The 18,658-nt window shown below is 61.4% G+C and overlaps 1 protein-coding gene across 1 annotated transcript; it reads right to left on the reverse strand.

Annotated features, from left to right (window-relative positions):
• Positions 1–955: 955 nt before the first annotated feature.
• On the reverse strand, positions 956–16,814 carry Proz (protein Z, vitamin K dependent plasma glycoprotein). Its single transcript, XM_048344108.1, has 8 exons — positions 16,745–16,814; positions 13,559–13,722; positions 8,649–8,673; positions 8,035–8,148; positions 7,407–7,538; positions 6,239–6,291; positions 3,710–3,827; positions 956–1,584 (listed from the first exon to the last, which is right to left on the reverse strand). Exons 1-8 carry the CDS (start codon positions 16,812–16,814, stop codon positions 956–958), a joined length of 1,305 nt encoding a protein of 434 aa, XP_048200065.1.
• Positions 16,815–18,658: the final 1,844 nt, after the last annotated feature.

An 18,658-nucleotide genomic window follows, 5' to 3' on the forward strand; every position in this document is an offset into this window, starting at 1 on the left:
ACCCTGAGGTGACTGAGATGTGGGGGTCTCCTTAGTGGTTGGCCTGGGCTGGCCTTGAACCTTGATTCTCCTTCCTTCTCAGGTGGTTGAGATTGCAGACACAGACCTGATGCAGTACATTTGAAAAGCAGAATTCTGTTTCATGTACACTTTACACATCTTAGTTTGCCTCTATTAGTCTGCTCAAGCTAACAGAATCCCAAGACTGAAATAACAGATGGGTTTCTTCAGTTCTGGAGGCAGGAAGCCTGGGGTCAGGCCTGGCCTGGGGACCCTCCCTCGGAGGCTCAGGTGCTGTCACGTGCTGTGTCGGAGGTGACCACTGTCTCCCTCCCTGCAGGAGGCCGTCTTGGGGCATCCGGACCTCACCCAGCGACGGCACTCAAGTGCCGGGACTGCAGCGAGAGGTGCCCGTCGAGGCTCTGGGAGAGCCGGCCCGCAGCACTGGGCTAGGAGTGGGCGCGGTTCCCGTGGGGAGGTGTGTCTGCCTGTCCCTCCCGTTGGGGAAAGCAGAGTTCTGCACAGCGCCAGCCTGCAGAGCTCGCCCTGTAAGAGGTGGGGCCTCACCAGCGTCCTCGCCACGGGAACTTCCTGGCTTGCAGCTCTGGTGTGCTTGTTTGCTCACAAGTCTGCACCTGCCCGGCACATGGGGTACTGGCCCTGCCCCTGGAAGGTCTTGGGAGGGTAGGAAGACCCTTCCGCATGGCTTCCTCCCTGTGCCCGTCACAGCCCCTCCCGGTACAGAGCGGCTGCTCCACTCCGGGGGCACAAAGTGGAGTCAGAAGGTAGCTTTCTATAGCTTCCACTCCGGACACTGCTGACTTCAGTGCGTTTACGGCTTACACTTGGAAAACAAGCTTCAGAAACGGGGCTGGCTTATGACTGACTGATTTGTTTAATGGTATCTCAGTTCCCCCCTAAGAGCAGTGTTTAGATAAACAGTTGCAAGGTGACGTCAGAGGTGGGGTCTTACAGCCGCCTTATCATGGCCTTCTCTCCCCGTAGTTGCATCTAAAGTTTGAGCTGGCACCTCGTGTTTGATCCCTTCTGTCTGGCCACGTCTCCCACCCTTCATCGTCTGTCTAATCCACAGTGAGTACCGCGGGACGGTGGTGACCAGAAATGAGTGTCCCTGCCCAGCTGGCGGTGACGGTGCCGGCGAGCCCAGGATCCCGGTGAGAAACCAAGTGCCCCGGTGCTCTCTGGTGACGGTGCTTCCCTCCAGCCACTGGCCAGGCGCTGCCCCGCCCCCCTCGCAACTGGTCCTTGTGGTGACTGTCACGTTCAAGGCCCGTCCACACTCCTCCGCACCCACCTGCGTGACTGGCAGAGCAGCGGGCACGGTGCCCAGGTTGGTGCCGTGGAGGGTCCAGCCGCTGAGAAGGCCCTTCGCCCTTGGGATGAGGACCTGCTCAGCAAAGTCTCTCTCGGGGATGCAGACGGGGTGCTCCCAGGCGGGGCACTGCACCGGCCTTTCCAACTCCAACAGGGAGACGTCATTCTGCCCCAGCTCCTCCTCGTACCACAAGTGCACGTGAGCATGCTTGATCCTGATCATCTGCGGCTCCTTGCTCCTGTCACCACCTAAAATCATGAGGCAATGCTCAGGGCCCCCGTGTCCGCCTGGGAGTTGAAGGCAGATCCCCAGACGAACCATCCCAGTACTTCCTTAGCCTCCCCTCGCTCTGTCTAGCAGTCAGTGTGTGATTTGGAATACAGTGGGTCTTGACAAATGGTCAAAGGGGAGGGAGTAGTGGTCAAAACTGGCTGTTCAGCCACTCTGGCAAGTGGTATGGAGGTTCCTCAGAAGGCTAAACGTAGGGCTCCCCCATGACCCAAAAGACCACAAACAAGAACACACTAAAGCCACCAGCACAACAATGTTCATCGCAGCACAATTTGTCATTGCTAAAATATGGAACCAACCCCGATGCCCTGCAGTAGACGAATGGATCAGGAAAATGTGGTCCATATACACAATGGAATTTTATGCCTCTATCAGAAAGAATGACATCACCCCATTCGTAAGGAAATGGAAGGACTTGGAAAAAATGATACCAAGTGAAGTGAGCCAGACCCAAAGAAACATGGACTCTATGGTCTCCCTCATAGGGAATAATTAGCACAGGTTTAAAAAGTGTTTGCGGATAAAGAGTAAAAACATAGTGTACTCAAAGATTCTTCAGGGCTGGGAATGTGGCTTAGTGGTAGAGTGCTCGCCTGCCATGCATGCAGCCCTGGGTTTGATTCCACAGCACCACATACACAGAAAAGGCCAGAAGGGGCGCTGGGGCTCAGGTGGCAGAGTGCTAGCCTTGAGCAGAAAGAAGCCAGGGACAGTGCTCAGGCCCTGAGTCCAAGCCCCAGGACTGGCAAAAAAGTAAAATAAAGTAAAAAAATAAAGATTCTTCAGATTCATTAGAGAACATGTTAGCAAGCTATGAAATTTTGCAACTGCTGACGTGGAGAAAAATCTTGAAGGTACAGACAGGGCCGGAGAGGAGCCCGGTCACACGCTGAGCGCCTGTGGTGGACTTTGGTCCCAGATCTGACTCTCCACCAGACATCTGTCCTACCCAGCACCATACCTCAGTGTCAGACAGAGTTGAATCTCTGGTTTGATTTTTTTTATTCTTAAATAGGATCATTTAGTAAAATGCATTTTTGGGAGAGTGGGGGGGAGGTTCATGGGGCTTGAACTCAGGGCCTGGGTGCTGTCCCTGAGCTTTTTCCACAAAGCTAACACTGCTTCTTCAGGCCAAGGTGCCACTTCTGGTTTTCGGGTGGTTAACTGGAGATAAGCGTCTCCGGGACTTCCCTGCCCAGGCTGACTGCGCGGCCGTCCTCAGATCTCAGCCTCCTCAGTAGGATTACAGGCGTGGGCCACTGGCACCCAGCTGTAAAATACTTTTCTGTGTGTGCCAATGAATTCTGGGGCTTGAACTCTGGCCCTGGGCACCATTCCTTAGCTTTGTCACTCAAGACTGGCGCTCTGCCACTTGAGCCACAGCTCCACTTCTAGCTTTTTGGTGGCTAATTGGAGGTAAGAGTCTTGTGGACTTTCCTGCTTAGGCTGGCCTTGAACCTCGATCTTCAGCTTCCTGAGTAGCTAGGATTATAGGCATGATGACCCTGTAATCCACTGACACACACCTTAATGAAATATATATATGCATACATATGTGTATATATACATGTGCATATATATGTATTATTTTTTCATATATTTTATTTGTTTATTTTGCCAGTCCTGGGGCTTGAACTCAGGGCCTGGGTGCTGTCCCTGAGCTGCTTTTGCTCAAAGCTAGCACTCTACCACTTGAGCTACAGCGCTACTTCCGGCTTTTTCTGTTTATGTGGTACTGAGGAATGGAACCCAGGGCTTCATGCATGCTAGGCAACCATTCTATCACTAAGCCACGTTCCCAGCCCCTGCACTAATTTTTAATGATAATGAATTTAATAAAAATTCATGAAAAAGGGCTGGGGATATGGCCTAGTGGCAAGAGTGCTTGCCTCCTATACATGAGGCCCTGGGTTCAATTCCCCAGCACCACATATACAGAAAATGGCCATAGGGGGCACTGTGGCTCAAGTGGCAGAGTGCTAGCCTTGAGCAAAAAGAAGCCAGGGACAGTGCTCAGGCCCTGAGTCCAAGCCCCAGGACTGGCCAAAAAAAAAAAAAAAAAATTCATGAAAAAGTACTTACCCACTTTTACACTGACATTTCTGTGTCGCAGTGAACACTTAGCTGTTGTCAGCACAAAACCTTCCTGTATGAGAACACCACCACAGAAGTCTTGCCCTTTGGAGTTTGTTAGCTTGACCTTCAAAAGCCAGACAGACAATTAATAGCAACCCATCCAGGTGCCAGTGGCTCATACCTGCGATCCAAGCTACCCAGGATGTTCAAATCTGAGGCTCATGGTTCAAAGCCAGCCTGGATAGGAAAGTCCACGAAACTCTTAAACTTAACAGAAAAAGGTAGAAATGGCAGGCACTGTGGCTCAAGTGTAGAGCTCCATCCTGGAGCAAAAGAAGCTTAGGGACGGTGCCCGGGCCCTGCGGTCAAGCCCCAGGACTGGAAAATAAACGAATAGCGACCGTTTGCGGAACTGAAGGGCAGTGACGAGTGACCTGCCATAGGACTGGCAGCGTCTACACCGTGTGTGCCACCGCGACGGCCTCCAGGGCTGGCCCGTGTGCTCTCTGGCGCGATGTCCCCTGGGCCAGGTGGAGTACTGGCAGATGACCCATGGAGCAGGGAGGAAGGACCGTGTCTCGGGCCCGGCGCCTCGGGAGCCGCCTCGAGTCAGCGCTCTGGCCACCACCCGGCATCCGCGTGGCTCAGGGCAGGCGGGTGCCCGGGTGCCCACCCTGTGTCCATGGCTGTCCTGTGTCACGGCTGCACAGGTGGCCTGGGGCAGTGCCCCTGTACAAACACTGCTGAAGGCCAGCCAGGGTCACCGGGAGGGCTGAAGAGGGCAGGGCTGGGCGTCCAGGTGTGTGCTGCCAGTGGGCATAGATCCGGCAGGGCAGCCCTGCCTCTGTGGCAGGAACAGTTGGCCTCCGCCAGACCGAGCTTCCCACCCTACGGACGAGGCCTGGAAACCGTATGCCAACAAACCACGCGGGGCCGTGTGTGACTCACTACACCCCACGCAACACACAAAACCGTCACGAGATAGGACCCACGGGGTACACGGCGGCTCAAGCCTGGAGTCAGCTGCTCGGGCTGAGACCCGCCAGCTCTCTGCTGAAGACCAGCCCAGGCAGAAAAGTCCACTGGCCTCCATCTCCAAAGAACCAGCACAAAGCCAGCCGGAGGCATGGCTCACGTGATAGAGCGCCAGCTGCGTGGAAGCAAGCCAAGGGGGCATGGGCCACGAAGGCCACGTGCTGGCACGGCTCGGAGCTCCCCCACGTGCCTGCCCGCCTTGCTCCGAGAGGGCCCGGCTCCGCCTGGCACACCCACGGGCAGGTAATGGCAGACAGCGGGCCGTTGAGTAGGGGCTCTGTGAAGCTTACGGAGGAACAGCAGAGACACGCGGTCGCCAAGCCGGCGGCCGGCTGTCCAGCTTTGTCCTTCCCTTCCCAGTGCTCCATCTGATCCGTTCCTAAGTTGGCATTTCAGCCCTGCCAGGCCCAGGGCCGGGCTCCATCCTCTCCTCCGGCCCTCCCCCACCGCTGGAGTGACGGTGCCCAGCACACTGCCTTGTCAGACTCAGGTGACACACACACACACACACACACACACACACACGCTCCCCTCAAGGTGTGCTGCCACCCTTACTGATGGAGACCCCTGGAGCCGCACGCCCACTGGCCTTCCAAGCAGCCACCAAGCTCTGGGATGGGATTGCCCCCGGGGAGACGTGTTTGTAGATTTTTGAAGATTCAGTTTGAAGAGACGTGTAAATGGGCAGTCACCCAAGTCACATCTCACTAAATCGTATCAAGATAGGGCCACAGTAACTGATTCCAAGTCAGGAGTAGCCAGGACGTGCCGGTACGTGTGGGGTGCACATCCGGAATCCTATCTACGCGGGAGGCTGAGGTCTGGAGGACTGTGGTTTGAGGCCAGCCCAGGTGGAAGAGTCTACCAGACTCCGCCTCCGATTAACCAGAGAGAGGCGTGACTCAGGTGGGAGAGCACCCGCCAAGCAGGCCGGCCAAGCAGGCACCAGGCCCTGATTTCAAACCCTGTTCTAGAAGACGGATACAGAACACTTAATGTCTGAATCAGCCCAGAGTGAGAAACGTAAAACAACAGAGCTCAACGGAACCGGGCAGGTTGAGGGGTGGGTGGGGCGGGGAGAGGAGGGGAGAGGGAAGGGCTGACCTCCATCAAGATGCACTGCGCATAGAAACTGGCTTGTGGCATGGTAACCCATTTGTGCAGCTACTAAAAGATTATTTAAAAAAACAAACCCAGAGCGGAGAGACCAAGCGGGACAGGCTCTCTGTCTCCCGGGGCGTCGGCCCCAGGCCGGGCTGGGCAGAGGGGCCACAGCTCTGCCTCTAAGTCAGCGCCCAGAGGCTCAAGTCCCTGCGTAGGAAGCCCGTGGGCTGGAGATGGCAGGGCTGCGGGTTCAAGCCCCGGGAAGGCTGGACGCGCGGTGCAGCTGGGCAAAGAGCTCCCCCGGGTCACCGCTCTCGGCAGTCGTGGGGTCGGCCCTGGCGTCTGCGTCCCAGGCAGGCGGTCCGTGCGGGGCGGCACTCAGCCCCTGGCCCAAACCTTTGGTGAGAAGTCGGGAGTGACAGGCGAGGAGGAAGCTGGGCGTCTGTTACCTGCCAGGGGAAGCGGGGAGGACTCCGCGGGCTCCCGTCGGCCCAGGCAGCGCGTCCGGAACTCAGGACCCCACACGCACACGGGGCTTCATGTGTGGAGGCAACAGAGAAAGTCAGTGTCCCCAGGCCACACGCCGATCTACAGGTGCACGCGGCTTCTCCACGGGCACACAGCTTCTCCACAGACACACACAGCTTCTCCACGGGCACACGGCTTATCCACGGGCACACGGCTTATCCACAAGCACACAGCTTCTCCACAGGCACACACAGCTTCTCCATGGGCGCACAGCTTATCCACGGGCACACAGCTTCTCCACGGGCACACAGCTTATCCACAAGCACACAGCTTATCCACAGACACACACAGCTTATCCACAGACACACAGCTTATCCACAGACACACGGCTTATCCACGGGCACACAGCTTCTCCATGGGCACACGGCTTATCCACGGGCACACGGCTTATCCACGGGCACACAGCTTATCCACAGACACACACAGCTTATCCACAGACACACACAGCTTATCCACAGACACACAGCTTATCCACAGACACACACAGCTTATCCACAGGCACACACAGCTTCTCCACGGGCACACAGCTTATCCACGGGCACACAGCTTATCCACAGATACACAGCTTATCCACAGATACACAGCTTATCCACAGGCACACGGCTTATCCACGGGCACACAGCTTATCCACAGACACACAGCTTCTCCACGGGCACACGGCTTATCCACAGACACACGGCTTATCCACGGGCACACAGCTTATCCACAGACACACAGCTTATCCACAGACACACAGCTTCTCCACGGGCACACGGCTTCTCCACGGGCACACAGCTTCTCCACGGGCACACGGCTTCTCCACGGGCACACAGCTTCTCCACGGGCACACGGCTTCTCCACGGGCACACATGTTACCCGCAGCGTAGGACCGTACACCTCCTCCGAATGCTGATGATAGTGAGGGCACTTGCGTGTGTGCGCGGTGAAGCCAGTCCCTCCCCCCTTGGCAGGGCGGGGGTTGGGGCACGGGGCATTGTCACGCTGGCGGGCCCTGCTGCGGGGGAAGGAGGACGAGGAGCGCCGCGTCAGGACTCACCCTTGGGGATGCAGGCCTTGTGGTCTGGGCCCAGCTGGTGGCCCTGCGCACAGCTGCACACGTAGGATGCCTGCCCCGGGTGGCAGAAGTGCTGGCACGCATCGGCCCTCTCGGCGTGACATTCATTTGCAGCTGAAAAGGAAAGGAGTCAACGAGGAACGCCGCCATGGAAGCGGCCATGCTACCTCCCGGTGAGCGGCCCGGCCCCTTGCCCACGGGTTGGGCTCTCCTGACAGCTGCTTCGTAGACAAGCTCTGTGCACTCAGGCACGGCCAGAGGATGCCGTGACCCGCGTGCTTGTCCCTGGGAGGCAGCGCCTGGTCCTGGGTGGTCTCCGCGCTGTGGCGTGTCCGGCTCTGGGCGGGCTGGCTTCCCCCCGGCCCCGGCCCCGCGAGGACGTCCCGGGCCCCCGTCCGAGCTGGCTCTCAGCCCTGTGCCCCCGGGCTGGTGAACGGGGCGTGGGCGGATCAGGGGACCGGGAGAGGAGCGCCCCGTGCCGTGCAGAGTTTCTGGGGTCTCTGGGGCAGGAGGGCCAGTCACAGCCAAGGCCACTGGCCGGGGGGAGACCCCGGGGACCGGGGAGGCGCCCGGGGCGGCCCCGCCTGGCGCCCGAGAGGCAGCGTCTCACCCACGGCGCAGTTCTGGCCCTCGTAGCCCGGGGCGCAGGTGCAGGTGTAGGTGCGGATGTGGTCCTGGCAGGACCCGTTGTTGAGGCAGGGCCCGGAGGCACACGGAGAGCCACCTGGGGGGACAAGAACGCCGAGCCTGTGGGGTCCCGCCCCCGCGAGGCGCCTCCAGCCCCGTGCCCCGCCCCCGCCCTCCCCACCGCCTCACGGCCTGGGTGGGGGTGTCTTCAGGTCTTCCCCCCTCATTTCGAGGAAGGTCCTGGGCTTCCTTGCCCCGGCCCCAGGTCCCGACGTCTCTGCCTGTCACCACCCCGCACCCCAACCGTGGGAGGCCTGCCGAGCCGGCCTCAGGCCCCGTCCCTCTGGCCCCGATCAAGGGTCTCCAAGTCGGGGCCTCTGGGAGTCCAAGCAGGGGCGGAAGGAGCTGCGGTGTTGGGGACCCCGACCGGCTGTTCCTCCCGCGCCTGACACAGTCCCAGGACTGGGACCCAGTGCTGCGCCCCAGGAGCGGGAGGCCCCCAGCGGCCGGGCGGAGCGGCTCAGCGGGGCTGTCCCAGCCTCACCCGCCTCAGGACGCAGAGGAGAGAACCACACCCCAGGGGCCCGAGCCACTCACCCCGGTACTGCCGCCAGAACTCGTCCTGTGAACCAGAAACATGACAAGAGTCACAAGCACACCCGCGCCCCCAGTGCGTGCGTGGGCTGGGAAATCAAGGAACGATGGGGTTTCCACCCAAAAGGGAATGCTGCTAGAATTGAGGATGTATAATCGTCTAGTTATACTCAACCTTCATTTACTAACTCCATGTGCCCATCCCACCCACAGTGCCTGGCAATGCCCCACTGAGGAGGAGGGTGGGGACACCGGGACCCCACCGTGGAGGAGAGGGTGGGGACACGGGGACCCCCTGGGTTGGCACAGGAACGTGGCCGCACCGCCTCGCTTCCCGATCGCCCTGTTCCCCAGGCCCGTCTCGGGGACACAGAGCGCACTACAGAACACAGGCCACCCTTCCTTTTACAAGTGAAGGGGGAAGCTGGGGACACGAGCTGGGGCGGGGTGCGCGGGGGGGGGGGGTAAAGTGGAGAGATTTAACCAGGCTGAACGCCGAGAGAGAAAGGGGACGGGCAGCGTGTCCTCTCCCAGACCATGCGTGGCCCCCACCCGGCAGCCGGACCCAGGCCGCCGGACCGCAGCCTTCCCTTCTCCAGGAAGGCAGAAGAGAACGCTTGGGACAAAACACGGCGCAGACACGTCTCTCTTCCCACTCGGCCTAAGAATGTCCGATTATAGGTGGTCTATGCTAGAGGAGTTCTTCCATAGTTGACCCCTTAGGGAACCATAGTTAATTTTTAAATATATACTACAGAAAGGTCAATGCTTCATTTAGAACCAACTTTGAATATTAGTACACGGACATGTATAACTAGGACACTGGGTGGTATTTGTTTTCTCAGCGCTGGGGGCAGAACCCAGGGCCTCACACGCACAGAGACTGTGCTCCACCATGTGCCTCACAACAGCCCAGGAAATCCTGCTCAAGTATTTTGCTATGGTTTCTGAAATACTTACACAAGCTATCTAGTATCCCACACCTGTAATCCTAGCTACTCAGGAGGCTGAGATCTGAAGATCAAAGTTCAAAGCCAGCCCAGGCAGGAAAGTCTGTGAGACTCTCATCTCCAGTAAACTATTAAAAAGAAACACAAAAGCCAGAATTGGAGCTGTAGCTCAAATGGTAGAGCGACAGCCCTGAGCAAAAGTTCAGGGACGGTGCCCAGGTCCTGAGTTCAAGCCCCAGGAGCAGCGCATACACATACACATGCAAAGCAAGTTCTTACCCATATTGTTTAGAATGTACATGTCATTCCATATCCGCTTATTCAGAAGACAGATTTGTGTGTACGTGTGGGCATGTGTGCATGCATGAGGTGCGCGTGGTGGTGAGCGGGGGGCCAGGCCTGGGCAGGTGTGCGTGGTCATGAGCAGGGGCCAGGCCTGGGCAGGTGCATGTGGTGGTGAGCAGGGGCCAGGCCTGGGCAGGTGCGCGTGGTCATGAGCGTGGTGGTGAGCAGGGGCCAGGCCTGGGCAGGTGCGCGTGGTGGTGAGCGTGGTGGTGAGCGTGGGGCCAGGCCTGGGCAGGTGAGCGTGGTGGTGAGTGTGGGGCCAGGCCTGGGCAGGTGCGCGTGGTCATGAGCGTGGTGGTGAGCAGGGGCCAGGCCTGGGCAGGTGCGCGTGGTGGTGAGCGTGGTCATGAGCGTGGGGCCAGGCCTGGGCAGGTGCGCGTGGTGGTGAGCGTGGTCGTGAGTGTGAGGTCAGGCCTGGGCAGGTGCGCGTGGTCATGAGTGTGGGGTCAGGCCTGGGCAGGTGCGCGTGGTGGTGAGCGTGGTCGTGAGTGTGGGGTCAGGCCTGGGCAGGTGCGCGTGGTCATGAGTGTGGTCGTGAGTGTGGGGCCAGGCCTGGGCAGGTGCGCGTGGTGGTGAGCGTGGTCATGAGCGTGGGGCCAGGCCTGGGCAGGTGCGCGTGGTGGTGAGCGTGGTGGTGAGCGTGGGGCCAGGCCTGGGCAGGTGCGCGTGGTGGTGAGCGTGGTCGTGAGTGTGGGGTCAGGCCTGGGCAGGTGCGCGTGGTCATGAGTGCGGGGCCAGGCCTGGGCAGGTGCGCGTGGTGGTGAGTGTGGTCATGAGTGTGGGGTCAGGCCTGGGCAGGTGCGCGTGGTCGTGAGTGTGGGGTCAGGCCTGGGCAGGTGCGCGTGGTCATGAGTGTGGGGTCAGGCCTGGGCAGGTGCGCGTGGTGGTGAGCGTGGTCGTGAGTGTGGGGTCAGGCCTGGGCAGGTGCGCGTGGTCGTGAGTGTGGTCGTGAGTGTGGGGTCAGGCCTGGGCAGGTGCGCGTGGTGGTGAGTGTGGGGTCAGGCCTGGGCAGGTGCGCGTGGTGGTGAGTGTGGTCATGAGTGTGGGGTCAGGCCTGGGCAGGTGCGCGTGGTCGGAGTGTGGTCATGAGTGTGGGGCCAGGCCTGGGCAGGTGCGCGTGGTCGTGAGTGTGGGGTCAGGCCTGGGCAGGTGCGCGTGGTCGTGAGTGTGGTCATGAGTGTGGGGTCAGGCCTGGGCAGGTGCGCGTGGTCATGAGTGTGGGGTCAGGCCTGGGCAGGTGCGCGTGGTGGTGAGCGTGGTCGTGAGTGTGGGGTCAGGCCTGGGCAGGTGCGCGTGGTCGTGAGTGTGGTCGTGAGTGTGGGGTCAGGCCTGGGCAGGTGCGCGTGGTGGTGAGTGTGGGGTCAGGCCTGGGCAGGTGCGCGTGGTGGTGAGTGTGGTCATGAGTGTGGGGTCAGGCCTGGGCAGGTGCGCGTGGTCGTGAGTGTGGTCATGAGTGTGGGGCCAGGCCTGGGCAGGTGCGCGTGGTCGTGAGTGTGGGGTCAGGCCTGGGCAGGTGCGCGTGGTCGTGAGTGTGGTCATGAGTGTGGGGTCAGGCCTGGGCAGGTGCGCGTGGTCATGAGTGTGGGGTCAGGCCTGGGCAGGTGCGCGTGGTCATGAGTGTGGGGTCAGGCCTGGGCAGGTGCGCGTGGTCATGAGTGCGGGGCCAGGCCTGGGCAGGTGCGCGTGGTCGTGAGTGTGGTCATGAGTGTGGGGTCAGGCCTGGGCAGGTGCGCGTGGTGGTGAGTGTGGTCATGAGTGTGGGGTCAGGCCTGGGCAGGTGCGCGTGGTCGTGAGCATGGTCGTGAGCGTGGGGCCAGGCCTGGGCAGGTGCGCGTGGTGGTGAGTGTGGTCATGAGTGTGGGGTCAGGCCTGGGCAGGTGCGCGTGGTGGTGAGTGTGGTCATGAGTGTGGGGTCAGGCCTGGGCAGGTGCGCGTGGTCATGAGTGTGGGGTCAGGCCTGGGCAGGTGCGCGTGGTCATGAGTGCGGGGCCAGGCCTGGGCAGGTGCGCGTGGTCGTGAGTGTGGTCATGAGTGTGGGGTCAGGCCTGGGCAGGTGCGCGTGGTCGTGAGTGTGGTCATGAGTGTGGGGCCAGGCCTGGGCAGGTGCGCGTGGTCATGAGTGCGGGGCCAGGCCTGGGCAGGTGCGCGTGGTCGTGAGTGTGGTCATGAGTGTGGGGTCAGGCCTGGGCAGGTGCGCGTGGTCGTGAGTGTGGTCATGAGTGTGGGGTCAGGCCTGGGCAGGTGCGCGTGGTGGTGAGCGTGGTCATGAGTGTGGGGTCAGGCCTGGGCAGGTGCGCGTGGTCATGAGTGCGGGGCCAGGCCTGGGCAGGTGCGCGTGGTGGTGAGCGTGGTCATGAGCGTGGGGCCAGGCCTGGGCAGGTGCACGTGGTCATGAGCGTGGGGCCAGGCCTGGGCAGGTGGGCGTGGTCGTGAGTGTGGTCATGAGTGTGGGGCCAGGCCTGGGCAGGTGCGCGTGGTCGTGAGCGTGGTCGTGAGTGTGGGGTCAGGCCTGGGCAGGTGCGCGTGGTGGTGAGTGTGGTCATGAGTGTGGGGTCAGGCCTGGGCAGGTGCGCGTGGTCGTGAGCATGGTGGTGAGCAGGGGCCAGGCCTGGGCAGGTGCGCGTGGTGGTGAGTGTGGTCATGAGTGTGGGGCCAGGCCTGGGCAGGTGCGCGTGGTGGTGAGCGTGGTCATGAGTGTGGGGTCAGGCCTGGGCAGGTGCGCGTGGTCATGAGTGCGGGGTCAGGCCTGGGCAGGTGCGCGTGGTGGTGAGCGTGTTCATGAGTGTGGGGTCAGGCCTGGGCAGGTGCGCGTGGTCATGAGCGTGGGGCCAGGCCTGGGCAGGTGCACGTGGTCATGAGCGTGGGGCCAGGCCTGGGCAGGTGGGCGTGGTCGTGAGTGTGGTCATGAGTGTGGGGTCAGGCCTGGGCAGGTGCGCGTGGTCATGAGTGTGGGGCCAGGCCTGGGCAGGTGCGCGTGGTGGTGAGCGTGGTCATGAGTGTGGGGCCAGGCCTGGGCAGGTGCGCGTGGTGGTGAGCGTGGTCATGAGCGTGGGGCCAGGCCTGGGCAGGTGAGCATGGTGGTGAGCGTGGTGGTGAGCGTGGGGCCAGGCCTGGGCAGGTGAGCATGGTGGTGAGCGTGGTGGTGAGCGTGGGGCCAGGCCTGGGCAGGTGAGCGTGGTCATGAGTGTGGGGTCAGGCCTGGGCAGGTGTGCGTGGTCATGAGTGTGGGGCCAGGCCTGGGCAGGCGCGCGCGGTCGTGAGTGTGGTGGTGAGTGTGGGGTCAGGCCTGGGCAGGTGCGCGTGGTCGTGCGTGTGGGGTCAGGCCTGGGCAGGTGCGCGTGGTCATGAGTGTGGGGTCAGGCCTGGGCAGGTGCGCGTGGTCATGAGTGTGGGGCCAGGCCTGGGCAGGCGCGCGCGGTCGTGAGTGTGGTCGTGAGTGTGGGGTCAGGCCTGGGCAGGTGCGCGTGGTCGTGAGTGTGGGGCCAGGCCTGGGTAGGTGCGCGTGGTCGTGCGCGCAGTCATGAGCAGGGGCCAGGCCTGGGCAGGCGCGCAGTCGTGACTGGGGAGGGGGTGGCCCTCAGGCAGTGTGCGCGGCTACGCCGGTGCAGGTGTACGTACTGTGAGCGCGTCGTTCTCAAACACTTCTCTGGCCTCCTCGTGGACGCAGATTTCCTCGTAGCACTCCCTTTCCAGGTTCCCCTCTAAGAGCTCTTCCAGGAGGTAGGAGCCGGCGCGCCTCCATCTCCCGAGAGCGGCGCTGGCCCTCGGGGCCGAGAGAAACACTGCGGGAGGTGAGAGGCTGTTAGTGGCCAGGCCCCCTGCCCGCTGGCTGCCCCCCTGGACCGGGCCTGGGCCAGCGTGCGGGAGCCTCCCCGTGAGGCACCTGACCCCCGCGTGGCCCCGGACGGGGCCCAGCCACGCCCCACTCCCCACCCCGTCCGCGGAACACACGCACGGCCCTGTGAGCCACGGACTGACGGGGCACCGGTGGAGAATCGGGGCCCTGGGTGGTGTGTCGTGGGGGCCCATCATTCTAGGGATGTAGGGAGGAGGGTCGTGATGGGCCCAGGCCCCGGCAAAGAGCCGAGCTAAGAAACAGCTAAAGCCCAAAGGGCTGGGGGCTGGGCCTCGGCCTCGGCTTAAGCCCCGCCCGCCCTGGCGTGTCCCAGTCCAGTGGAGTCTGGGCCTCGGCGGGTCCCCGCAGCGGGAGCAAGGAGGGGCGGGCAGCCGGCCTCAGGTCAGTGCGGCAGGGGCGGGGGCTGAGCCACCTCCCCACCGGAGGAAGGAGTCAGGGCCACGTCAGGGAGGGGAGAACTGGAAGCACGCGGGTCAGAGCGGAGGAGGAGGGGCACCAAGGAGACCCTGGCCCCAGCGGCCACAGGCCTGGACACCGGCCTTCCCTCCCTGGCCACTGGTCAGTGGGGCCCAGCAGAGGGGCCTCTTCAGGACTGCATGGGGCCCTGCAGGGCAGACATGGAGCACATTCTAGATGGCAGAAAGAGGGCTCTCTCGGCGGGCCGGAGGGAGGGAGCCCTGGGGGGGGGGGGGGCTGGTGTCTGTGGGTAGAGAGGCCAGGGTGGAGCGGAGCTCTGCTCAGCTGTCCCCCGCAGTCCTTCGACACAGTGTTCCCGATGGACTTGTGGCTGCCAACGCAAAGGCCATTTTCCAGACCTCTGTGAGGCTGGAGGCAGGAGCAGAGGCCTGAGCACCTGCCGGAAGTGGGGCAAAGGCCCGGGTGCTGGCCAGGGTCACAGCTGGGAGCTTCTAGGGGCCTCTTGAACCCACTGGGGGCAGCTTCCAGCTCTTTGTCCCTCCCTCCACACGACTACCTGGTCTGGTGGTTGGAGCTCCGAGCCCCATTCTGGAATCGGGAGAACCGGGGGGGTGGGGACAGGTGATGTACCATTTCTGGCACACGTAGCTTCATGGCTTCTTTATGTGAAAGAGAAGCATCTTCCCCCACTTCTTCACCACCCATTAACTTTTTTGGCTAAAAGTAGCCCAACCTGGGCGAAGCTGTGCTTGTGGCACAATGAATGGATACATCTATCCATCTATCTATCCATCTATCCATCCATCCATCCATCCATCCATCTACCTATCCATCCATCCATCTACCTATTTATCTATTATCTATCTATCTAATGATTGATCTCTATCATCTACCTAAACCTACTTATGCATCTATAATCATCTATCTACCCATTAACCTAATATCTATCTATCTGATCGTTGATCTCTGTCATCTATCTACCTATTTATCACCTATCTTCCTATCTATCTATCTGATCATTGATCTGTCATCTATCTACTTACCTACCTACTTATCCATCTATCAATCATCTAGCTCTGTCATCTATCTACTTATCTGTCTACTTATCTATCATCTATCAATCTCTATATCTATCATCTATCTACTTATCTATCTACCTACTTATCTATTATCTATCTATATATCTATCTCTATCATCTATCTACTTATCTGCCTACTTATCCACCTATCATCTATTTATCTACTTATCTATTATCTACCTATCAATCTATCATCTATCTAGCTCTATCATCTATCTACTTATCTGCCTACTTATCAATCTATCACCTATTTATCTATCTATCATCTACCTCTATCATCTATCCACTTATCTATCTATCTACTTATCTATCTATCAATCATCTATCGATCAGACGTCATCTGGGCTTGGTGCTGGGCATGGGCACCTGTTGTCTGTGTGGGTGACTGCCAGCCTCATTGCTCCTCACTCTGTCATGGGTGATGCTTGCTTCCATTCCTGCTTGCGATGGCGTGAGCTGCCAGGATGTGGTGACGAGACCACGTGCAGTTCTGGAGCCCAGGGGTGGCTGGGGCTGTGGCTGGTTCCTTGCCTCTCCCGGCTGCAAGGGCTCTGCATCCCTGGTTTGAGGCCACAGAGTTCTGATGCCTCCTTTCCCTCCACACGGCCTCCCCTGTGTCTCTGTAACCCAACCACCCCCCTGCCCCTGCGGAGGCAGGCCTCGGGACTTCAGAGGGGCAGCCTGGCCCTGGTGATGGCATCTGCCATGACCCTGTTTCCAAGAAAGGTCACGGGCTCCCTGATGGAGGATGGGATGTCACAGGTCCCCCGCTGGAGGCTGGGGTGTCACGGTCCCCCCCTGCTGGACACTGGGGTACCATGGGCTCCCCACTGGAGGATGGGGCATCCCGGTCCCCAGCTGTCTTTGAGCAGATTGTTTCTGAATGCTTGAAGGTTTGACCCGAACCCATGACACAGCAGGGGTCTGTAGCTCAGAGGACGGGAGATCACGTGAACAGTCCGGGAGCCGCACCCCCCTGCCTCCCTCCCTCCCGCCGTCCTGGAGCAGCGGCGACACCCTTCCTCCGGCCTGGGCGAGGGCTGGCGTCCCCGCTCCCTCTGCTGGCGCGGGTCTGGAGTCTACACCGCCGGTCTCACCAGCACAAACGCCAGGGGCCGGCGCCTGGGCCGCACCTGGCCGTCCCCACGTCCGCGGGAGGGTGGTGCTCGCGGTGTGGGCCTGAGCCTGACCCCCGGGAGCCGCTCCCCGCCTCTCCCTGCTCTGCTGGGACCCCGGTGCCAGCCTGGTGCCCCTCGGCCTCCCGGGCACCAGCCCGGCCCGGGCCCGAGCCCACCCGCCGAGGCCCGCGGCCTCTCTCAGCGTGGCCCACCAGCACGGTTCACACACCGCACCCGACAGAGCCGCTCCCCTGCCCCCAGCGTGCCCCGCACGTCCGCACACCCACGGGCTCTGCCACGCCGGGCGAGGGGCAGACCCGAGGGCCAAGCCTACCTGACGGCCGCCCAGCGGGGAGGACGAGGAGGAGCAGGAGCCCCCCGAGCAGCGGGACGCGGCCGGCCATGCTGACGCGGGGCCTGGCCGGGCAGCGGGACCAGGTCTGCAAACGGCAAAGTCCAGGGCCCCGGGGAGGGGCCGGCACACCCGGGCTGCGCTGAGCAGCCCACAGCCGCCTTCCACCGCCTGCGGGCTGGGCAGGGAGCGCGCGCGTGTGTGTGTGTGCGTGTGTGCGTGTGCGTGTGCATGTGTGTGCGCGTGCGTGCGTGTGCGTGCGCGTGCGCTGCGTGCGTGTGCGTGCGTGTGCGTGCGCGTGCGTGTGCGTGCGTGTGCGTGCGTGTGTGTGCGTGTGCGTGCGTGTGATGCCTAGAAGGCAAAACAATAAAAGCCCATTTAAGCTGAAAGATCTCATTTAAGTGGGAAGTAAAAAGAGAGGCCAACAGCCTTTGAGTGGCCACGCCCCTCCTGCTGAGACCACGCCCACCCACCGAGACCACGCCCCCTCCCGCCGAGACCACATTCCTCTAGATGAGACCACGCCCCTCCTGCGGAGACCACGCCCCTCATGTGGAGACCACGCCCACGCTCTGAGACCACGCCCCTCCCACTGAGACCACGCCCACACGATGAGACCACATTCCTCTAGATGAGACCACGCCCCTCCTGCTGAGACCACGCCTCTCCAGATGAGACCACACCCCTCCTGCTGAGACCACGCCCCTCCTGCTGAGAACACGCCCCTCCTGCTGAGAACACGCCTCTCCAGATGACACCACACCCCTCCCAATGAGACCACGCCCCTCTTGCTGAGACCACGCCTCTCCAGATGAGACCATACCCCTCCCGATGAGACCACGCCCCTCCTGAGGAGACCACGCCCCTCCCGCGGAGACCACGCCCACCCGATGAGACCACATTCCTCTAGATGAGAACATGTCCCTCCAGATGAGACCACTCCCACCCGCTGAGACCACGCCCCTCCTGCTGAGAACACGCCTCTCCAGATGAGACCACACCCCTCCCGATGAGACCACGCCCCTCCTGAGGAGACCACGCCCCTCCCGCGGAGACCACGCCCACCCGATGAGACCACATTCCTCTAGATGAGAACATGTCCCTCCAGATGAGACCACTCCCACCCGCTGAGACCACGCCCCTCCTGCTGAGAACACGCCTCTCCAGATGAGACCACACCCCTCCCGATGAGACCACGCCCCTCCTGCTGAGACCACGCCCCTCCTGCTGAGAACAGGCCTCTCCAGATGAGACCACGCCCCTCCCGATGAGACCACGCCCCTCCTGCTGCTCTCCTGGGTCCTGTTCTGGGGTATCCTGAGCACCCAGGAGCCCACGGCCAGGCCTTCCTGCAGCACGGAGCACCCATGGCCAGCGAGCAAAGTGTGCCTCTGAGCCCGAGAGTGGTCGGTGCTCAAGAGGTGAAGAGCGCTGAGCACCGCCTGTCTTGCCACTCGCTGCTGCCTTGGCTGGGAAACCAGAGGTGATCATGATGGTCACACCGGCCAACCAGTGACACTCCGGGGGCTCTGGGGCCGGGGACCTTCCCTAGGCCTGCAAAGACGGCCCCATCAGCGACGGGACGGAAGGAAGCCACCCTTCCCAGCAACGCGCTCCTGTTCATTTGTTTCCTTCTGCACAGTCTCCATACCGGAGTCACCGTGCTTCTAACTGCCCGTCCTTCTGGAGCGTGGAGACGTCCCAGCACTCCAGGGCCAAGCACTGAGGGGTCGCCTCCCCTGCCGGCTCTGAGCAGCCCAGCGCTCGGCCCCCCGTTAGGGGCCTCTCTGTCCCCAGAGGTTCCTGACGGGTCCAGAGCCAAGACTCGGCCTTCCTCCCGCTCACACGCGGGTTACTGAGGGGGAAGGAGAGGAGACTGTGGCTGTGGTGTTGTGA

This window comes from Perognathus longimembris, chromosome 3 (genome assembly GCF_023159225.1).
Source record: "Perognathus longimembris pacificus isolate PPM17 chromosome 3, ASM2315922v1, whole genome shotgun sequence".
Classification (NCBI taxonomy): domain Eukaryota; kingdom Metazoa; phylum Chordata; class Mammalia; order Rodentia; family Heteromyidae; genus Perognathus; species Perognathus longimembris.

Bases quoted from the DNA above. Each gene is read 5' to 3' on its own strand.
- Proz (XM_048344108.1), bottom strand. From the start codon at position 16,814: ATGGCCGGCCGCGTCCCGCTGCTCGGGGGGCTCCTGCTCCTCCTCGTC. The intron at 8,149-8,648 runs GTGAGTGGCTCG...TTGTCCCCCCAG, and splicing joins GTTCTGGCGGCAGTACCGGG to GTGGCTCTCCGTGTGCCTCC. The intron at 1,585-3,709 runs GTAAGTACTTTT...TCATGATTTTAG, and splicing joins AAATGTCAGTGTAAAAGTGG to GTGGTGACAGGAGCAAGGAG.